Source organism: Rattus rattus, chromosome 5 (assembly GCF_011064425.1).
Source record: "Rattus rattus isolate New Zealand chromosome 5, Rrattus_CSIRO_v1, whole genome shotgun sequence".
Taxonomy (NCBI): Eukaryota; Metazoa; Chordata; class Mammalia; order Rodentia; family Muridae; genus Rattus; species Rattus rattus.
Genome location: NC_046158.1, coordinates 14,653,163 through 14,673,017, shown reverse-complemented (window position 1 = coordinate 14,673,017; position 19,855 = coordinate 14,653,163). Strand labels below are relative to the sequence as shown.

Sequence of the window (19,855 nt, the reverse complement as noted above, 5' to 3'; positions counted from 1 at the left end):
AGACTTTATTTAGTTCCCCACCCCAAATTCTCTTATTCACTCATCACAGAATCAATGAAAACGTAAATGAAGCAGCATCTTTATGAAATGTAGGAATGGCAGGAATAAAAAGTCTAGATAAAAATACTAGAAAGAAACAATGAAAATTAAAGGGAGTCACATAGGCTGTCACACGATGAACTTCTCATTTAAGGTGAGAAACAAATATGTTTTTCATTCATTAGGTACATGTAGATAAAAAATGAAAATATTTGACTTGCAAAGACTGAGAATGTCTGCTGCATATACTTATATTATTTGGTAATTTATTCAATACATACAGAAAAGTTGATGAAAATCAGGAACTAAAATAGCTATCAAAATGTGGAAAAGAAAGAAAGATGGATGGCACACTGAAGAGGAAGAAGTTTCATATTTTGTAGTAAAAGGCCATGCAAACACATGTATATTAGTGTAGTATTCAGAGGCATAGAAGTACTGAGCTAAAATATGTAACTAAAACTACATGAAGGTAAACAATTTTTGGACAATGAGCACCTTTTTATTACATATGGTATAATGGTATATTTATTAATATGTTATATCATATTATTATTTTGTGTTGTTTACATGCATGTAAGTCAGTGTTTGTATGAGTGGATGTAGGATTATATCAATCACTTTCACACTCATCCTGGCTAAGTTTAGTTGCCTTAAAAGAACACCATTACTAAAAGAACAAAATTACCTTTACTGGTGCTTAAGGTTAAAAAATAAAATTTCAAACCAATGACTGACCATTCTTAAGGTGAAGAATCTGAGATATGCTTATGCCTTGGCATTGTTCCCTTTTCCAACTCTGATCTCTTCTCTTTACAGGTAATGTAGACAATGACTTATGGCCACTAAAAACAAAACAGAAGTGACTGAATTTGTGTTGTTGGGATTGTCCAGCAGGCCAGAGATGCAGCCAGTTATTTTTGGAGTTGTCCTTATCATGTACCTGATAGCAGTTTTGGGTAATACCCTACTAGTACTTGTTGCTTGTTCAGACCCCAAGCTTCAGACCCCTATGTACTTCCTTCTCAGCCAACTTTCCTTGATTGATATATCTTTGACAACCATTACTGTTCCTCAAATGCTGGTGCACACACTCTCTGTGGATCGAAGCATTTCCTATAACTGTTGCATGACACAATTATTTTTCTTCATGGCTGTAGGCAGCATGGAAGGCCACTTACTGGCTGCCATGGTATATGACCGCTATGTTGCCATCTGTGACCCTTTAAGATACTCTGCCATTGTCAGCCATAGCCTCTGTCTGAGAATAACATTGACCTCTTGGGTGGTGGTCAGCCTTAACAGTCTCCTGTACAGTGTGTTGGTTACCCGTTTAACCTTCTGTGGAAACCAGGTCACCCACTTCTTCTGTGACATCACTCCACTCTTGAAGCTCTTCTGTACTCGACCAGTGGTCAATGAAATGTTAATCTTCACTGAGGGTGTAGCTGTGGTGGGCAGTCCCTTCTTCTTCATTTGGGGTTCTTACATTCGAATAGGTATTGCCATAGCCCACATGCACTCTTTTGCTGCCCTGAGGAAAGCTCTGTCCACCTGTGGCTCCCACATTCTGGTTGTGCTGCTCCTTTTTGGCTCTTTGGCTAGAATGTACCTTAAGCCATCATCCAGCTATGATTTAGACCAAGATCGCCAGGTTGCCGTCTTCTACACGCTCATCTCCCCTATGTTAAATCCAATAATCTACAGCCTTAGGAACCAAGATGTTAAAGGAGCACTATGGAAGCTTTTTAGGAAACTCTGTACTTCAGAATGTCTCTCAGACAAACAAAGAATGAGAAACAAATTCATGAGAACCAAGGATTAATCTGAAACCACTTCAAAGCACTGATGTGTACTCTTAATAAAGGATATGAATCATATCTCTGTAGAACAATATTTGCTGTCAGATTTCTCATTGTTGGATCAGTAAGAAAGTGACTTCATGAATAATTGATTCTAGGCTCTTTTCTCATTGGAATTGTTAAGATATTTTAAGATCACTAAACCTAAATATCTTTTGTCTATAGGATATGAAGTAGATAATAAACAAAATTATAGCATGGAAGGTTCATATGTTTGAGTACTTTAGCAAATTCGGTCACATACTACTTGATAGGCACAATATTATTTAGAAGAATGGATTTTAAAGACATTGCAGAATTTATTAAACCTGTCTAAAATTTGCAATCTATTTATAATCACCAGTTTCAATAATGTCTAAACTCCTAGGGATAATTTTAATGTCTTTTGTGCCTGAACATTTTTATCTTTCAATTGTATCATGCAATAAGTCTCTAATAACAGGAATTGGGCATGAAGTTCATGGTTGCTCTGATACCAAGAGGAGATGATCAGGTTTGGATTTTATGGTGTGTAAAATTGTATAGACACAATATTTTTGGCTGTTTTACTTTAGGAAAATAATAATGTAGCAGTGATGTTGGGAATAATCACATTTTTACTTATATATCCATGGTACACTAAGAGGCAATGAGATTTTGTAGGTTTGTTTGTGATGCAAAAAAAATCAATGATTCTTTTACTATGTAAATTTTGTGATATATATTAGATATCCAAGTAATTATGTTTCATATTGAGACTTATGAAGAAGTTCTATCTGGATATAGAAATTCAGAGAGGTCAAATGCATATAATATGTAAACGTGATAAACTTCTTCTAGTATATTTGTGTAGAGAAGAAGAGAATTATATGAGAATTTAAGTATTTGGCCATGGCAAAAATTTAAAATCTTGGAGTTTAGAAGCAATAATATTGAGAAGTAGTCATTTATAAGAAACAATCAAATAAGTTTGTTATGTCAGCATCTTAGAGAATAATATCTAGAGAAAGGTATCAGTATTCTTTTCCTCAAATGGAGTTGAGAAGCCATCAATGAGAACAAAAAATGTTAGATTTGGAAAAATGTAGGTTACTGGAAAGTTTGATAAAGAGCAGTCAAGTGTTGGGCAAAATTTTATTGAAGCTCCTTTATAATACATTCTTTTTTTTTCTTTTTTTTGGAGCTGGGGACCGAACCCAGCGCCTTGAGCTTGCTAGGCAAGCGCTCTACCACTGAGCTAAATCCTCAACCCCTATAATAAATTCTAAGGGCAAGAAATTAAGTTTGTGATTATGTATATTTTGTACCTGTCTCATTTTATTCCTATGAAGTGATGCCTTGTCCACAGCACTTGTATAAAGGAAAAAAATTAATTAGGGTTGGGTTACAGTTCAGAGGTTTAGTGTATTATCATCATGACAGAAGCATAAAATTATGCAGGCAGATATGGCACTGGAGTGGTAGCTGAGAGTTCTACACCTGGATCCTTATGCAGTAGGAAGTTAAAGTGACTCACTGACCTGGATTGAACTTTTGAGATCTCAAAGCCCTCTTGCTAGTAGCACACCTTCTTCAATAAAGCCACACCTACTCCAAAGCCTTACCTCCCAATAGTGGCATTCCTAATGGGTTACTGGTGATCATTTGTATTTAAATCACTCCATTCTACTCCTCAACCCACATAGTCTTGTAGCCATATCATAATGAAAATGAATTTAGTCCAACTTCAAGAGTTCTCCTAGTTTACAGTATTTTCAAACTTGTTTATAACTCCAAATTTGACAGGATCTTCTGAGATTCATCCATAGTGGCCTCTCTTAACTATACCCCTGTAAAATCTTAATGATAAAAGCAGATCACATACTTATAGCATATAATGGCACAGGATATATACTACTATTCCAGGGTGTGGGGGTCGGGTTATGGAACATAGTCAGGAAATACTGGACCAAAACAAAACCAAAACCCAGCTGGGCAAAGTCCAAACTCTGCAGCTCCAGGTTTGATATCAAAATGCCCTTCAGATCTCCAACTTCTTTTCAGACATGTTACTTCAACACACTTATTTCTCTTGGGCTGATTACACTCTCTGTTGCATCTTGCCTCTGCATATATCCCATGACTCTGGCATTTCTAACATCATGGGATCTCCAAGGCAATCCAGGCTTTATCTTCACAGTTTCATGTAATGAATTCTCCATGCCTCTATTATGGAAAACTCCTGACACTTGTTTGTCCTTTGCAATGTGGAAGAGTCTACAACCCCCTCCTTTCCTATCTTTGACTCTAAAACCAGAACCTCATGGCAGAAGCTTCCAAGATCTGCTGCTTGACTGGAGCTGGGATATGGTTCCTTCATTCAGTTAATTTTTTACCAGCATTCTGTTCTTGGTGGTTTACTTCACTGTTTAAGCTTGGATGTCCTGGTCTCAAAATTAGAGATTGAGTGCTGGGAATAAAGGTGTGCACTACCATAACCAGCCATAGCTTTTCTTTAATTCTTTTTCAAAGTTGGAAGTTTATGTGGATGGGTACCATTCATTTTCAGCCTCTCTTCATGTAGAAGTGCAATTGGCCTTTGATTGATCCTGGTAGAAATGAGAGAGGAAGTGAAGCAGAAACAACCAAGAGTGGAAGAGACCTCAGGAAGCTGTCAGAGTGATAAGAACTGACTCTTGGGAGACAGCTTCAGTCAGACAGCTCATTTAATTGTGGAAACAAAACTCCTTAAACTTTTAGGGACATGGTAGTGGTTTTTGGGGTGAATGTGCATCATTGGCCATGGCCAGAGTGTGAAGGATGCTTCATTTGAATTAGGAGAAATTCCAGGTGCTACCAGACATGACCTTATAAGAGGAGAGGAATTTTAACCTGTCTACTGGGATGTATGACCTCCTCTGGGAAGCACACATGGGAGTGGAGGGCTATATGCATTGGGACACCTAGGTCCCAATGTCTGAGACAGAGAAGATCCCTACTTTTGCCAATCTTAGGCTGAGAATTCTAACGTTTGGGCATGCCTTGACCCCACCTTTGCTACAGGCTTTTCCCTCTGCATCCCATAGGTCCCAAGCCGCACATCCCTACATTTGAATTATATAAGGAGGAGTTATCATAGTCAGCCTCTAGGTTGGGAATGATTTGGTATTTGAATCTAAACCTGGATGGTAGTGACTTTGACAATGTTGTTTACTTGCTATATTAGATATTAGATGAAACATGCAGTCAGCATGGAGCCAAGAAGAGGAAGAAGGCATGTAGGGAACAGGTCTGATGCTAAGGTCCTGTTCCCTAATTGGTTTTGATCTATCAATAAAGATGTTGGAAGCTAATGAGTGGGGCAAAATAGATTGGACTTCCAGGTCTCTGCAGGCAAGCTAGCAGATGCAGTGGGGTGGGGTGGGGTGGGGGTGGGGTGGGGTGGGGTGGGGGGAGTGTTTGCTCCCTTCTGGTTTCTGCCTGTGCCCAGAGCTGATCCAAGTCCCACAGCTCTCTGCACCCAAATAACATGAGGGAGGGAGTTGGACTCTCAGAAGTACAGACAAGCCTGAGAGCTCAAGGGAGACCACACCTTCTATTCACATTCCTGGCCTAAGAAGGACCTGCCTGGAGCCCTCAGGACACAGGAATTCAGGGGTAGTCTGGGACAAAATCCATCTGGTTCCCTCTGGAACTGACTCTGTGACACAGCTCTCTGTACCCAGATCCTACTGGGAGAAAGCTGGTCTCCAGGAGTGCTAACACATAGGCTTACAGGAGGGTAAAGCCACTGTAAGACACAGGAAGACTAGCTAAAAGCAAAGACAACAAGATGGCAAGAGCCAAGCTCAGGGACCTAAGCAACAGAAATCAAGACTACTTGGCGTCATTAGGCCAGTTCTCCCACCAAAGCCAATACTGGATATCTCAACATAACAGAAAAGCAAGATTTATATTTAAAATCACATCCCACGATGATGATAGAGGACTTTAAGAAAGACATAAATAAATCCCTTAAAGAAATACAGGACAGCATAGATAAACAAGAAGAATCCTTTAAAGAGGAAACAAAAAAAAAAAATCCCTTAAAGAATTACATAAAAACACAAACAAATATGTGAAGGAATTGAACAAAACAATCCAGGGTCTAAAAATGGAGACAGAAACAATGAAGAAATCACAAAGGGAGACAACCTTGGAGATAGAAAATCTAGGAAAGAGAGCAGGAATCATAGATGCAAGCATCATCAACAGAATATGAGAGATAGAAGAGAGAATTTCAAGGGCAGAAGATAGCATAGAAAACATTCAAAGATAATGTAAAACACAAAAAGCTCATAACCCAAAACCTCCAGAAAATCTGGGGTACAATGAGAAGATCAAATCTAAGGATAATAGTTACAGAATAGAGTGAAGACTCCCAACTTAAAGGGCAAGTAAATATTTTCAACAAAATCATAGAAGAAAACTTTCCCTAACCTAAAGAAAGAGATGCCCATACACATACAAGAAGCCTAGAGAACTCCAAATAGATTGGACCAGAAGAGAAATTCCTCTTGTCACATAATAGTCAAAACACCAAATCCACAAAACAAAGCAAGAATATTAAAAGCAGTAAGGGAAAAAGGTCAAGTAACACATAAAGGCAGACCTATCAGAATTACACCAGACTTCTCACCAGAGAGTATGAAAGCCAGAAGATCCTGGACAGATGTCATAGAGACCATAAGAGAACACAAATGCCAACCTAGGCTATAATATCCAGTGAAACTCGCAATTAACATACATGGATAAACAAGATATTCCATCACAAAGCCAAATTTACACAATATCTTTCCACAAATCTAGCCCTCCAAAGCATAACAGATGGAAAACTCCAACAAAAGGAGGGAAACTACACCCTAGAAAAAGCAAGAATGTAATCTTCTTGCAACAACCCAAAAGTGGAGAGCCACGCAAACATAATTCCATCTCTAACAACAAAAATAACAGGAAAAAATTGCTATTCCTTAATATCTCTTAACATTAATGGACTCAATTCCCCAATAAAAAGACATAGCCTAACTAATTGGATATTAAAGAGGACCCAAAATTTTGCTACATACAAGAAACACCACTCAATAACATAGACAGACACTACTTCAGAGTAAAAGCCTGGAAAATAATTTTCTAAGCAAATGGTCTGAAGAAACAAGCTAGAGTAGACATTCTAATATTGAATAAAATCAACTTTTAACCAAAAGTTATCAAAAAAGATAAAGTAGGGCATTTCATGTTCATCAAAGGAAAAATCCACCAAGATGAACTCTCAGTCCTGAATATCTATGCTCCAAATGCAAGGGCACATACATTCATAAAATAAACCTTACTGAAGCTTAAAACACACATTGTACCTCACACAATAATAGTGGGAGACTTCAATACCCCACTCTCAGCAATGAAGGGATCATCGAAACAGAAGCTAAACAGAGACAGAGAAACTAAGAGAAATTATGAACCAAATGGAATGAACAGATATCTATAGAAAGAACAGTTCACCCTAAAGTAAAACAAAAGATTATATTTTCTTCTCAGCATTTCAAGGCACCTTCTCCAAAATTGGCCATATAATCAGTCACAAAACAAGCCTCAAAAGATATAAAAAGGATTTAAATAATACTGTGAATTCTATTGGATCACCATGGACTGATGCTGGACTTCAATAACAACAAAAACAACAGAAAGCAAATATACAAATAGAAGCTGAACAATGCTCTCCTCAATGATAACTTGGCCAAGGAAGAAATAAAGACAAAAAATTAAAGACTTTTAAGTATTTAATGAAAATGAAGGCACAATATACCCAAACTTATGGGACACAATGAAAGCTGTGCTAAGAGGAAAACTCATAGCGCTGAGTGCCTGCAGAAAGAAACAGGAAAGAGCATATGTCAGCAGCTTGACAGCACACATAATAGCTCTAGAAGAAAAAGAAACAAATACACCCAAGACAAGTAGACAGCAGGAAATAATCAAACTAAGGCTGAGATTAACCAAATAGAAACAAAAAGAACTATACAAAGGGGGTTGGGGATTTAGCTCAGGGGCAGAGCGATTGCCTAGCAAGCGCAAGGCCCTGGGTTCGGTCCTCAGCTCCAAAAAAAAAAAAAAAAAAAGACAAAATAACAAGAACTATACAAAGAATCAAACCAGACCAGGAGATGATTATTTGAGAAAATCAACAAGATAGATAAATCTTTAGCCAGTCTAACCAGAGGGCATGGAAAGAGTATTCAAATTAACAAAATCAGAAATAAAAGGGAAGTTATAAACACAGTATCTGAGGAAATTAAAAAAAAAACATCAGATCCTACTACAACAGCCTATATTCAACAAAACTGGAAAATCTGGAGGAAATGGACAACTTTCTAAACAGATACCAGGTATCAAAGTTAAATCAGGGTCAGAAAAAGCATCTAAACAGTCCCATAACTCCTAAAGAAATAGAAGCAATTATTAAAAGTCTCCCAAGCAAAAAAATTCCTGGACCAGATGGGTTTAGAGCAGGATTCTATCATATCTATGAATTATATGTTAGGTCTAGAAGACCTAATACCAATACTGTCCAAATTGTTTCACAAAATAGAAACAGGGAAAACTACCCAATTCCTTCTATGGAGCCTCAATTACCCTTATACCTAAAAAACACCAAGAATGAACAAAGAAAGAGAACTTCAGACCAATTTTCCTTATTAGTAAAAACGCAAAAATACTCAATAAAATGCTTGCAAACCAAATCTGAGAGCACATCAAAATGATCATCCATAATGATCAAGTAGCCTTCATCCCAGGGATGCAGGGATGGTTCAATATACAGAAATCCATCGACATAATCCAGTATATAAACAAACTCAAAGTAAAAAATATATGATCATTTCATTAGATGCTGAGAAAGCATTTGACAAAATTCAAACCCTTTTATGTTAAAAGTCTAGGAAATATTGGGATTTTAAGGCCCATAACTAAACATAGTAAAAGCAATATACAGCACACTAGTAGCCAAAATCAAACTAAATGGAGAGAAACTTGAAGCAATCCCACAAAAATCAGGGACTAGACAAGGCTTCCCACTCTCTCCCTACTTATTCAATATAGTACTCAAAGTTCTAGCCAGAACAATCAGACAACAAATGGAGGCCAAATGGATACAAATTGGAAAGGAAGAATCAAAATATCACTATTTGCAGATGATATCATAGTATAATTAAAAAGCCCCCAAGGTTCCACCAGAGAATTATTAAACCTGGAAGGATTATTATTATTATTGAAAACAGCCATCCTGACAAAAGCAATCTACAGATTCAATACAATCTTCATCAAAATTCCAACCTAATTCTTTATAGAATTAGAATGGGCAATTTGCAAATTCATTTAGAATAATAAGAAACCTAGTATAGCAAAAACTATCCTCAACAACAAAAGAATATCAAGGGGAATCACCCTCCCTGATCCCAAGCAGTATTACCGAGCAATAGTGATAAAAATTGTATGGTATTGTTACAGAGATAGCCAGGTACATCGGTGGAGTAGAACTGAAGACCCAGAAATGAACCCACATACCTATGGTCACTTGAACTTTGAAAATGAGCTAAAACCATCCAGTGGAAAAAATACAGCATTTTCAACAAATGGTGCTGGTTCAACTGGAGGTCAGCATGTAGAAGAATGAATATTGATTCATTCCCTGTACAAAGCTCAAGTAGAAGTGGATCAAGGATCTCCACATAAAATCAGATACACTCAAGTTAATATTAGAAAAGCTGGGCATACATGGGCATGGAGAAAATTTCCTAAACAGAACATCAATGGCTTATGCTCTAAGATCAAGAATTGATAAATGGGACCTCACAAAATTGCAAAGTTAGTACAACTACTCTGGAAATCACTCTCGTGGTTCCTCAGAAAATTGGACATAGTACAACCTGAGGACCCAGCTATACAACTCCTGCTCATATACCCAAAAAATGCTCCAATATATAACAAGGAAACATGGTCCACTATGTTTATAGTAGCCTTATTTATAATAGTCAGAAGCTAGAAAGAACCTAGATGTCCTTCCACAGAGGAATGGATACAGAAAATTTGGTACATCTACATCTACTCATTTGTTAAAAACAATGACTTCATGAAATTCATAGGCAAATGGATGAAACTAGAAAATAGCATCCTGAATGAAATAACCAAATCATAAAAAGACACTCATGGTATCCACTCATTCATAAATGGATATTAGCCCAAAAGTTCAGATTTCCCAAAATAGAATCCATAGACCACATTAAGCTCAAGAAGTAGGACCACCAACGGTGAGGATGTTTCAATCCTGTTAAAAAGGGGAACAAAAATATTCATAGGAGGAAATATGGAGACAAAGTTTGGGGCAGAGACTGAAGGAATGGCCATTTAAAGAGCCTGACCCAGCTGGGGAACCAGCCCACAATAATTAAGCCACCAAACTCAGAGAGTATTGCTGATTCCAAGAAGTACATGCTGACAGGAGCCTGATATAGCTGTCTTCAGAGAGGCTCTGCCAAAGCATGACAAATACAGAGGAAAATGTTGGCAGCCAACTACTGAACTGAGAATGGGGTCCGAATTGATCTAGTTAGAGAAAGGATTGAAGGAGCCAAAGTAGTTTGCAACCCCAGAAGAACGACAATGCCAACCAATCAGCTCTCCCAGGTACTAAACAATTATCTAGAGTACACATGGACTCACTATGTCTCTAGCTGCATATGTAGCATAGGATGGCCTTGTTGGACACCAATGAGAGGAGAATCCCTTGGTTCTGCAAAGGCTGGAACCCCCATTCCCTTGTGTAGGGGCATGTAAGGAAGGGGAGATGGGAAAGGGTGTGTGGTTTGGTGGGTGAACACCCTCATAGAAGAAGGTGGAGTGGGAATGGAATGGGAATTCGGGACAGGAAACTGGGAAAAGGGTAACATTTCAAAATGTAAACAAAAAGAAATCTAACAAAGAAGAAAAAAAGGAGTGTTCATTCACTCCGCTTCAGAGGGAAAAAAATCCATCCAACCATGTGAGATCTTGGGTAGAGCAGCCATGAGCCATTTCTCTAAGGAGGAGTTTGGAATGTTGTACTGGGACTGAAGGTGGTTGAGCAACTGAAGCTAGAGCAGGTTGAGAGGCAATTGAGCTAAGAGTATTGGGAAGAGCACACTAGCTGTGGGAGAATCATAGTGTCCAGCAACTAAGCCAGTCAGGCAGGTTGAAATTGAACAACATATGTGTGTTTGAGTTTTTCATCCATGGACCCATTTTTCTCTATATGAGCGATGGTAATATGGCCCGTTCTTGGAGCATTATAGTGGGGTAGTAAAAGCTACATGCAACAAAGTCAAGCAACCAGAGGGTTTGAACACCATGATATAAATGTACCCAGGGCATAACAGGCTCAGAGATCTTGCTGGAGATTTTAAGTACCTATAAGTTTTGTTTACTAAGTTCAGATACATTAATATTGAAACAACCTTCTTCCCTCAGTATAACATAAGCCCTTCCCTGCTTAGCTCTCAGCAGGTCAAAACCTTTCCTGTTTTGTAAGGCAACTCCCACAAGGGAGGTTATCTGCCCCTGAAAGGGCTTTAGGTAAATCAAGCTAGAGGTCATGGACTGGTCAAACTTGTACTAGAAGTCATCATCCAGGTGCTGTTTCTGTACCAGCTCTGCCCCAGTGGCTCCTGTTGCGTTTACTAAGTTGGCCAAGTTGAATCCGACAAGTAGAGTGGTGGAGATCTTTCTTTTTTCCCTGTACTGCCCTAGCTACCAGGTGACTTGCACAGGTTGCAAAACCTTGGAGGGAGGAGTTAACACAAGGATTGGTGATGTTATTGCATGAGAGAAGAGTTTGGGGTTTATACACATTGGCTTGGTGAGAGTGATGTTACAGGAATATGTAGGATGGGATCGGGAAGAGGACCTTATGAGGCAAGGGGGAAGAGTAGATTATTTTCTTATATTGGGAAGAGGTGATGGGACAACTCTCTGAATTGAACAATGGGGGTTCATCCTTGGGGGATTATTATTGCCATGGCTCCCCTATTTCCTCATCAGTAAATATTGAAGTGGCCTTGGTGATGGGCTTTGCAAAGAGATGGGACTAGCTACCAAACAGAGGTAGGGCAGAAGCCCATCTTTAATTAACGCAATGATTTCAAATTTGTCCCCAAAATACTGTCAGGCTAATAACAAAGTGGATGTGATTTCTGAGTAGCCATTGAATATCAGAGAGATAAGGCACAACAAGGACGTCTGATTCTTTTTCTGAAGTTTACAGGGTTCTATCCCTGCCATGTCTAATTATAGTATTGAGTCAGCAGTGCACTGCCCACTAGTGTGTGGAGTCTTTCCAGAACTCCCTGGAGCTGATACAGAACTTCAGTGAGGGCAGGGAGGAATAAAAAAAAATAAGAAGCTAAACAGGCATTGTTGTATAATACCTAGCAAGTCTTTTAGGCTGCATTAATGGAGTCTAAAACCTCAACTGCCTCTGAAGGAAGAGGTCTCCAGGATGAGGGATTTTTATTTCCCTTAAGGAGATAAAAGAGAGGCACTAGGGTAATGGTAGTGAGGGAAAGCCATGGTTGAAGTCAACTAAGGTTTCCCAAAAAATCTTTGGAGGAAGGTGATAAATGTTTTGTGAGAAGGTTAAAAGTGGGTTTAAGAGGGCGTGTTGATGTGAGGGAAATTTCCATTCATAAGAATGTGATGGACAGGGGGTTGGGGATTTAGCTCAGAGGTAGAGCGCTTGCCTAGCAAGCGCAAGACCCTGGGTTCGGTCCCCAACTCCGAAAAAAAAAAAGAAAAAGAATGTGATGGACAGAATAAGCTATGCTTTGTGTTTAAATTCTAGGGAGGATAGGGAAAGTAGTAAGATGGTTAAGAAAAAAAATCAGCCTTTAATGTCTTTTGCTAGAAGAGAGACATTGGCAGGAATGTTGGAAATGAGGAGTATCATCCTCTGGGGGTCCACTTAAACTTGCATGGTCTTGATAATTGTTCTTAAATCTCATATCAGTCCCCATTCCCCTGAGCTGTTTTTTTAAATAGCAAACACATAGGTATTTCATGGTCTGTGGGAAGGGCAAATATAGTAAAGCTAGAGGTTTTTGGTTTTGTTCTTTGGTTTTTTTTTTTTCTAATTGTGTGAGTACTTTAAGTTTCTCCCATGATAAAGACCAACATTTAATCTAGATAGGCTTATTGGAGAGCCAATTGCAGCAAGGGATTCTATATTTAAAGTAACCCTTAGATTAATTGGGGGTAACCTGAGGGAGGGTCTTAAAACTTTTATGAGAATAATTATTATTTCAGACATTATTATTTACCCTCCTGTCTTAGGGTTTTATTGCCATAAAGAGGCATCATGATCATAGCAATTCTTACAGAAGAAAGCACTTAATTGGGCCTAACTTAGAGTTTCAGGGTTCAGTCCAGTATCATCATGGTAGGAATCATGAAAGACTACTGGTAGACATGGTGCTGCAGAAGGAGCTAAGAGTTCTAAAGGCAACCAAAAGGAGACTATCTTCCACATTCAGTGAGTAGGAGGCTCTCCAGCCCTGGGTAGAGCCTGAGCATAGGAGACCTCAAAACCCACCTACAAAGTGCCACACTTCCTCCAACAAGGAAGCCCTCTCAAATAAGACCATGTCTCCTAGTGCCAGACATTTAAACACATGACTCTATGGGGTCAAACCTATTCAAACCACCACACCTACTGTATTTTTTGGATGGCTAGTAAAAGGAACTTTCAGAGCCTCCAGAATGTCTCCTTCTAGAAGATTTGTAGCAATGTTGGCCACAAGATGGCATATTATGCCCAGAGATCCTTCAAAGGCCTCACATTTTAGGCTTGTTTGGTGATAAAAGCACGAGAGCAACCTCCTGTGTTTAGAAGCAGAGGCCTCCAAATTAGATCCCTAACTTGTGAGACCTCTTGTTGTCTTAAAATTGTTTTCTCTGTTCTAGTATCAATGAGACATTTCAATGGTTTGTCACCTATTTTTATGGTTATCTTTGAGGGAAAGCCTTCTGAGATGCTGGAAACTCATAAAGTCTCAATTGGTGCAACTTTCTTTTTTATTGTTGGAGTTGAGTGCTTCCCTGTTTAGTGTAAATGCTCCAGTGGCTTGCCATCCTTGTCATAATGAGACGAACAATCTTTCCTTCAGTGGAAGCCCCTATACCATCAGGGACAGACTGCCTTGGGGATGGCATTTCTGGTAGAGGGGCCCCCCATAGGGCACTTACCTTCTCAGTGTCCCTTTTTACCACATGTAAAGCAAGCCACTTCTCTTTTTATTGCCTCTGTGAAGTCCTGGAGAATGGAGGCAGCTCAAGCATGCTGAGTGGCACTACAATCCATCTGTCATAGTGTTTCTCTTTGAGGCATTGAAGATAATACCCACCTGTATTATGTTTTGGGGCACCAGTAGAATCCCTTGGTCCTGCCAAGGTTGGACCCCCAGTGTATATAGTTAATTTAATAAAAATGGAAGAAAAAGTAATATCTTTATGTTGGGGATTTTTCTTTAATTTTAGCTTTCAAAATAAGATCAGAGATGGGGGGAGGGAGGAAGAAGAAGAAGGAGGAGGAGGAGGAGAGAGGAGAGAGAGAGAGAGAGAGAGAGAGAATTTTTCTATATCAGTTGCCAAAATTTTTAGGAGGTTTCCTCTGATCAAATCTAATCTTAAATAGTTTTGAAGGAATCCAAAGCTTTTCAGTTCCTGTTGAAACAAGTGTGTGTTCTCTTTGCCAGTGCAATACATTTTCTGACTTCTGTTCTGAGGTTAACATATCTTTTATCCCCACTCTTGCCATACACACTCAATATAATATAGCACCTGAAGTCCCAGCCAGTGCAACAAGACAACTTGAGCATATCAGAGGGAGACAGACGGGCAAGGGAGAAGTCAAAGTAGCTCTACATGCAGATGATATAATTTTATACATAAAATACCTTAAAACTTCTCCAAGAAACTTTTATAGCTGATAAACACTTTCAGCAAAGTAGCACAGTACAAAACTGACATGTAAAATTGTGTATACAACTATATACAACTGACAAATGAACTGAGAGAGAATTCAGAGAAGCAAAACCCTTCACAATAGCTTCAAAAAGCATATTTGTTTTTTCTCTAGGCCCAAGACCTATCTAGCCTCAGGTTCTTGACCATATATGGGATGATTTAATTTTGCAATGAATTTCTGTAAGTTTATCTTAAGTCCTAGATAATTAACAGAATTTCTTGTATTTTAGGAACAATTTCTAATTCCCAACAAAGCCAAATTCTTTTTATTTCTTCAAATATTTTAAAGGTATCTGTATTTGAATTAACTAGTAAGGTATCATCCATATAATGAGTGACTAATACCTTTGGAAATTTAAAATGAATTGGCTTAGTACTTTATGCCTTGATTTAGCTTTGTAGTAAAAGTTTAGCTCCCCTAAACTTTTTCTCCCATGAAGGGACTATTTATTATGAATTATTTTCGTTATGAGTGGAAAAAAGGACATTTACCATGAAGGGATCTTTTCTATTGTGTTATTTCCTCTATTAGAGAAAAACAGAAGACAAAACAAAAAATCATTTAAACAAAAACCAAGTAAAGAGGTAAAAAATTTTAAATTCTGGTCTTGCCATGTTAGATAGGCAATCTAGGGTCATAAAAATTACCCTCCACTATGGAGCTGTGTAAAGGACCTCTTACTGAAGGGAGGAGATTCTCTTTGAGTAAATTTCATATCATGGGTCTTGTGCAGGGCCCTCAGCCCTCAAATTTGAGACTCCTTTTGATGTGATGAGGTATTTCTCATGGTAGAGTAGGTTTGGAAACAACAATGCCAGAGGAGAATGTTCCTGGGGTCTTGCATCACCATGTAGGATGGGACCTAGAGATGCCCTGATCAATTTATAGTCTCACTCCCAGCACTCTCCTGCCTTCTTTCCTCAGACCTGATCACCATCCTTATTTCTCTCCTCACCCCTCTCAAACCTAGTTCCCTCCTTCCATTCACTTTTGATTACAAATTCATTTCCCATCTGAGTGAGAGTCACTGAACCTCCGTTGGACTCTCTTTATTACCCAGTTTCTTTGGGTCTATGAGTTGAGGCATGGTTGTGGCTTCTTTATCCTGCATTTTGTGGCTAATGCTCACTTATAAGTGAGCATACACCATTCCTTTCTTCCTAGGTGGGTTACTTAACTCCAGGATGACATTCTCAAGATCCATCCATTTGCCAGAAAATTTCACAGTGTCTTTGTTTTTAACAGCTAAACAGTATTCCATTGTATAGATCATTAAATTTTGTTTATTTTTCAGTTGAAGGGAATATAGTTGTTTCCACTATTTTGGCTATTACAAATAAAGCTGTTATGAACATAGTTGACCAGCTGCCCCTATGCTATAGTGGGGTATCCTTTAGGTATATGTCCAGGAATGGTATAGCTGGGTACTGGGACAGAACTATTCCCAATTTCCCAAGTGGTTGTACGGTTTGACACTCGTACCAGCAATGGAGCTATGTTCCCCTTGCTCTTGTTCATCATTTGAGTTTTTGATCTTTCTCATTCTGACAGGTGTAAGATGGAACTTCAGGGTTGTTCTGATTTGCATTTTCCTGATGACTATGGACATTGAACATTTCGTTTATGGGCTACAATCCTTCTTCCTATTTTTCCATAAGAGACTCCAATCTCCATCCACTGTTTGGCTGTGGGTGTCTAAATCTGTCTGAGTTAGTTGGTGGGTAGAGTCTCTCAGAGGACAGCCATACTAGACGACTGCCTATAAGCACAACAGAGTATCATTAAAAATGTCAGGGATTGATGCTTGCCCTTTGGTGGGTCTCAATTTGGGCGGCTGGGTATTGGTTGGTCATTCCCTCAGTCTCTGCTCTATTCCCAATTCCTGCATTTCTTTCAGACAGGCTAAGTTTTGGGTCAAAAGTTTTGTGGGAGGGTTTGTGTCCTTATTGCTCCCCAGGATTCCTGCCTAGCCAAAAGAGGCAGCATCTCCTACACCAGGCTCTGTATTCTTAATGTTGTGAGTCACAGCTAAGGACACAGCTAGTGTTTCTTGGACACCTCCCCTATCTCAGGTCTCCATCTCTTCCTAGAGATGTCACCTCCCTCCCATCCATCAATTGCAGATTTCCATTAATTCTATGCCCACCTAGTTATCTCCTAGTCCCCCACACACAACTGACCCCACACCACTACTTCTCTACCAATCCACTCTCCCACCCAGTTCTGACCCTCCATCTACCTTCTATGTGAGACTTGCAAGTGAGTCTCAGGAATCCTTTCTTGTGCCCATCTTCTTGCCCAGTCTCCTTGAGTCTTGGAGTATAGCATGGGTATCCTGTATTTTATGACTAATATCCACTTATAATTGAATACATACCATGAATGTCCTTTTGAGTTTGAGTTAACTTACTGCTCAAGTTCCATCCCTTTGATACAAAATTCTCGATGTCTTAGTTTTTCATAGCTGAATAGTATTCCATTTTGTAGACGTATCACACTATCTGTATTCATTCTTCGGTTGAGGGACATCTAAGTTCTTCCCAGCATTTGGCTATTAGAAATAAAGGTGCTATGAACATAGTGGAGCACACGTTTCTGTGGGATGTTGGAGCATCTTTTGGGTATTTTCCCAGGAATGGTATTGCTGGGTCTTGAGGTAGAATAGCCTACCTAGTTTTCTGAGATACTGATAGATTGATTTCCGAAGTGGTTGTACAAGTATGGACTCCCACCATCATTGGAGTAGTATCCCTCTTGTTCCACATCCTCGACAGCATGTGCTATCTCTTGAGTTTTTGATCATAGCTATTCTAACAGGTGTGATATAGAATCTCAGAATTGTTTTGATTTACATTTCCCTTGTGACTAAGGACTTTGAACATTCCTTTAAGTGGTTTGCAGCCACTTGAGATTCCTCTGTTGACAATTTTCTGTTTAGCTTGTGCCACTTTGAAAAACTTATTTTATTTGTTTATTTATTCATTTTATATCCTGCTCACTGCCCCCTCCAGTCACCCCTTCCCACAAACCTCCCTCCCTCCTCCTTTCTCTTCTCCTCTGGGTATGTGAGACCTCGTCTGGATTCCCTCAACCCTGGCCTTTTAAGTCTCTGTGAGGCTAGGTGCTTCCTTTCCCACTAAGGCCAGACAAGGTAGCCCAGCTCGCAGAAAATATACCATATATAGGCAACAGCTTTTGGAATAGCCCCAACTCCAGTTTTTCAGGGTCCACATGAAGAAAAAGGTTCACATCTGCTACATATGAGCAGGGAGGTCTAGGTCTAGCATGTGTTTGTTCTTTGGTGGGTGGTTCAGACCCTAGGAGTCCAAAGGGCCCAGGTTAATTGACTCTGTTGGTCTTCCTGTGGAGTTCCTATCCCTTTTGGGATCCACAATCCTTTCTCCTATTTTTCCATAAGAACCCCCAAACTCCATCCACTGTTTGGCTGTGGGTATGTGTATCTCTCTAAGTCAGCTTGTGGGTAGAGCCTCTCAGAACACAATTTGGTTCTGTGTGCAAGCATAACAGAGTAACAGAGTAACAGAGTTAGGGATTGATGTTTGTCCATGGGACAAGTCTCAAGTTAGGCCAATTATTGGTTGGCCATCCCCTTAGTCTTTGCTCCCTCCCTGCATGCATTATTTGTAAACAGGATAAATATTGGATTGAAAGATTTGTAGCTGGGTTCATGTCTCTATCACACCAATGGGGTTCCTGCCTGGACAAAAGAGGATGGCCTCTCCAGGATCCATATCCCCAATGTCACGAGCCACAGCTAAGGTTACCCCCATTGATTCTTTAGCACAGATTAGTGAAAGATGAATGTTTTAGCTTCTTGTTTGAGAAAGTGAAAGAAAACTGTCTTTTTATGAGTTAATTTGATCAATAGCAATTGTAATAAACCTTCATGCCATGTGCATTCTGGCTTAAAAAAAAGTAACTTCAACTTTCATTGCTCAGAAAAAGAAAAAAAGCTTCTATCTTTTGTTGCTGAAAGCAAGAAAAGGATCCCAAGTAAGAAAAACCATTGTCCTCTCTGTTGCTGAAAGGAAAAAAGCCTCTTCTCTATATTGTTTGAATAAAAGCCCTTTCCTATTTATTTCTGAATAAAAGAAGCCTTGTTCATGGTTTTCCAAATGTCTTCATATTCCAAAAGAAGTTCATATCAAGTTCAAGACATTAATTCAAGTCAATAAATCAAATAAGAAGTTACAGAAAAAATGTTTACATGTGTTTCCATTAAGACTAATATCTAACTAAATGTTCAATATTTGTCACTAGATCCACAGGTTGATAAAAAATTTAAAACAATAATTCTTCTGTCATAAGTTAACACAATTTTTTCAAGAGGCAAATCATCTGCCTTTTGCATCATTAGTTTTGAAATTTTGTATAATTAAATCCAGTCAATATTTTATCTTTTGTCCTTGTTCCTTCAATAAACTGTCCACTCCCAGTTTATGATCTTTAGTAATCAGATAATGGTTTCATGGCAAACCTAGAAGGAATGTTTTTCATGATCATAAATTTATTCCAAGACTACTTTCTATCCTAGGACAATTAGTCCACAACACAAGAAGGTTTGAAGGTTTACAGAGCCCTCATAGCAGTTTTCATAATATAGAGGGCTCAAATAACTAGTATAAATTTAGGAATTCTATAGAATCATTATTAGGAATTTTAAAAATCACCAATCTGTCTACACAGCATATCTACAAAGGAGTTCATCTTTCTTGCTGTGCAGAAACTCTGCACAATATGATAGGACTATGCCGAGGAGTCATTACAATATCTAATAATATCAGGAAAGACATATCAGCAGTAATAATTAATCCTGAGATGAGGTCTCCAAAGGCCCTAAAATTCAGAGTTTACCCATAGCAACCATGCAAAAATGGCTATCTTCAGG

At 38.9% G+C, this 19,855-nt stretch overlaps 1 protein-coding gene across 1 annotated transcript; it reads left to right on the top strand.

The window, feature by feature from the left end:
• The first annotated feature begins 877 nt into the window (after window positions 1–877).
• On the top strand, window positions 878–1,864 carry LOC116900043 (olfactory receptor 1361-like). The gene has a single exon (XM_032901839.1). It carries the CDS (start codon window positions 878–880, stop codon window positions 1,862–1,864), a length of 987 nt encoding a protein of 328 aa, XP_032757730.1.
• The last annotated feature ends 17,991 nt before the right edge of the window (window positions 1,865–19,855 follow it).